Raw genomic sequence first — 2,305 nt, forward strand, 5'->3', positions numbered from 1 at the left:
TCATGGCCCTCCCAGTCCTATCCTGAGGCTGTGGAGGAGCTACTGCTGGACATTGGATCTAATCCCATTTTATTTGTTTGTAAACAAGTGACTATTAACATTAACAAATTGATCAGGATCAGTCAAACCAGACCTGAACCAGTAAAGAGCCATGTGCAGCTTTACAGGTATTTAGTACTTTAACCAGCATTTCACACACACACACACACACACACACAGAATTAATCAACTATTTATTTCTCCTTAATTATTTTTGTCAGTTGATTCATTTAATACAAAAAGACAAAAAAAAAAAGTGTTTACAAACATGTACAATACAAAAACTGACTGAGGGCGGAGCTTCAAGTTGTCCATTATCAGTGCTGTACACACACACACTCACACTGTTTCACTCTCAGTCACACACTCGCCTTTTTTCTAATCCAGGTTACATTTAAGGTACAGACAGATACAGAGTGCGTGAGACAGCTCTGCTACAGAGTTCTTCTCTTCACACTCACACCTCCAATAATTAGGGAGGTGGGACAAGGCAGAGTGGGCGGGGTGATGCTTAAGGGGCAGGGCCAAGGACGCAGTGCTATTTAAGACGAAGCAGCTCCAGTTGATCCTGATACTCAGTGAAGAGACGCTGAAATCGTAGATTCTGTCCCACCACAGGCAGCACGTCCATCAGGAGGTCTCTCTTCCTCACACCCTGTGTATGAACACACACAGACACACACACGCAATGTAGCTTAGATGTCTTCTCCTGTCTGTGTGAAGTGAGTATATGAGACAAAAATTGCAATTTTCTTTATGATTGTTTTAATTTTGGTCCCTTTAAAAAGGAGCGCAGCACGTTTCTACACGATGCACCTGATACTGATATGGATGTAAAAGTTCTGAAATGAAACCTAAATGTCACCTTCGTATTCACTGTAGATTTCTGTTAGTGTCCCAATATTAATGAACTCGAGCACTGAGTTTGTCCCACACAGTGAGGAGAAGCTGCACTGGTTCTTAAGCTGATACACTCCACCTCTTTTAAGGTTTCTTTGCCTCGTTGTCCGTCATGTTGCCTGATAATCAGTGTTTGACCACATGGTGGCGCCATTTCTCCTTCAAACCTTGTGTAGTGTTTTTTTTTACATTTTAAAGAAAAATTATACAATTAATGATTTTTTTTAAACTCAGACTCGAGGGCCTTGGCTCATTTCTGTGAAGAGCAGAACAAGTTCAGACTCTGTACAGACCCTACAGGATGTAATAGAAATGTAAACTCACTCTGTCCTCCTCCTGTCTGGGACTGCTGTGTGTGCGTGCGTGCTTTGTATTTTAGCCCTGTTGTCCTGCACAGGGTTGTACACATTGTCATACAACATTGTGGCAAAATTCCAGCACCGACACCCGTCTGCTCTCACATTCCTGCACACTAAACCCTCCGTCTTGTGGAAACCCATTTTTATTGGCTCCTATTCTATTGCATTTTTCACATCCCAAATTGGGGATCAGACGCATAAATACAGCTTTGTGGTTCCTCATCACAACTTATGAAGATGGCCAAAAGAGTCTCTGTTCAGAAGACAATGCAACTGAATTTGGAAGAGAGGGATGCTTTTGAAAATGACTGAATGTTCAGAATGTAATTCTCTTCCTCTGAGTCTGACAGTGACAGGTTGAGATTGAGCATCAGAGTTTTTAGGTCCAAGGGGGATTCCACAGAATCCCAGTAGGATGCAGAATCATACCCACTTTGGGGCAGAGAACATTTCCATGCAACAATGTCTCTGTAATTATTCTAGGTTGCAACAACAGAAGAAAAAGTGCTGTGAAGTGTGTGGACCCAAGATGGACAGAGAAACACTATGTCCATGCATGAAGAAGTACATGTGCAACACACACACAGTAAAACTCCGCCCTCATGTGTTGTGCAGGCTGACGTGAAAAGGCAACGTGTTCAGTGGGACTGATGTGTTCTTCAGACTGACACGGTTCGGCTTGTGTTGTGTAAAATAATCTGAAAGTGTGAAACGTCACCAATAGTTGTGTAATTTGTAAATCTGTTGATTTTTTTCACTAATATTAATAATTTATCTTTTTTTATTACATTTTTATCAAAAAAAGAAGAGAAAAACAAGTAGCTTTAATTCATAAATGCAATCTAACAAAGGTCCAGTATCCTGTGTATATTGCTTGTGATCAGGATGCAGTAAACATCTGTTAAGTATTTTAACAGAAAATGTATTTGTTGAAATAAAACTACAAAATGCAGCAGGTCCACCAGACCCAGAACACCGGCTGAGTAACAAAAATATGAACAGCACAC

At 40.9% G+C, this 2,305-nt stretch overlaps 1 protein-coding gene across 2 annotated transcripts in view; it reads right to left on the bottom strand.

Moving 5' to 3' along the window:
- Positions 1-220: 220 nt before the first annotated feature.
- The window catches only part of LOC128509681 (protein HIRA), a 13,098-nt gene continuing 11,013 nt past the window's right edge, over positions 221-2,305 (bottom strand). For both annotated transcript variants that reach the window (XM_053481506.1, XM_053481505.1), the window contains exon 25: positions 221-694. In XM_053481506.1, the coding sequence (XP_053337481.1) occupies positions 578-694 (117 nt within the window). In that variant the 3' untranslated portion in view covers positions 221-577. The remainder of the gene's footprint in view (positions 695-2,305) is intronic.

Source organism: Clarias gariepinus, chromosome 21, assembly GCF_024256425.1.
Source record: "Clarias gariepinus isolate MV-2021 ecotype Netherlands chromosome 21, CGAR_prim_01v2, whole genome shotgun sequence".
In the NCBI taxonomy this organism is placed as follows: domain Eukaryota; kingdom Metazoa; phylum Chordata; class Actinopteri; order Siluriformes; family Clariidae; genus Clarias; species Clarias gariepinus.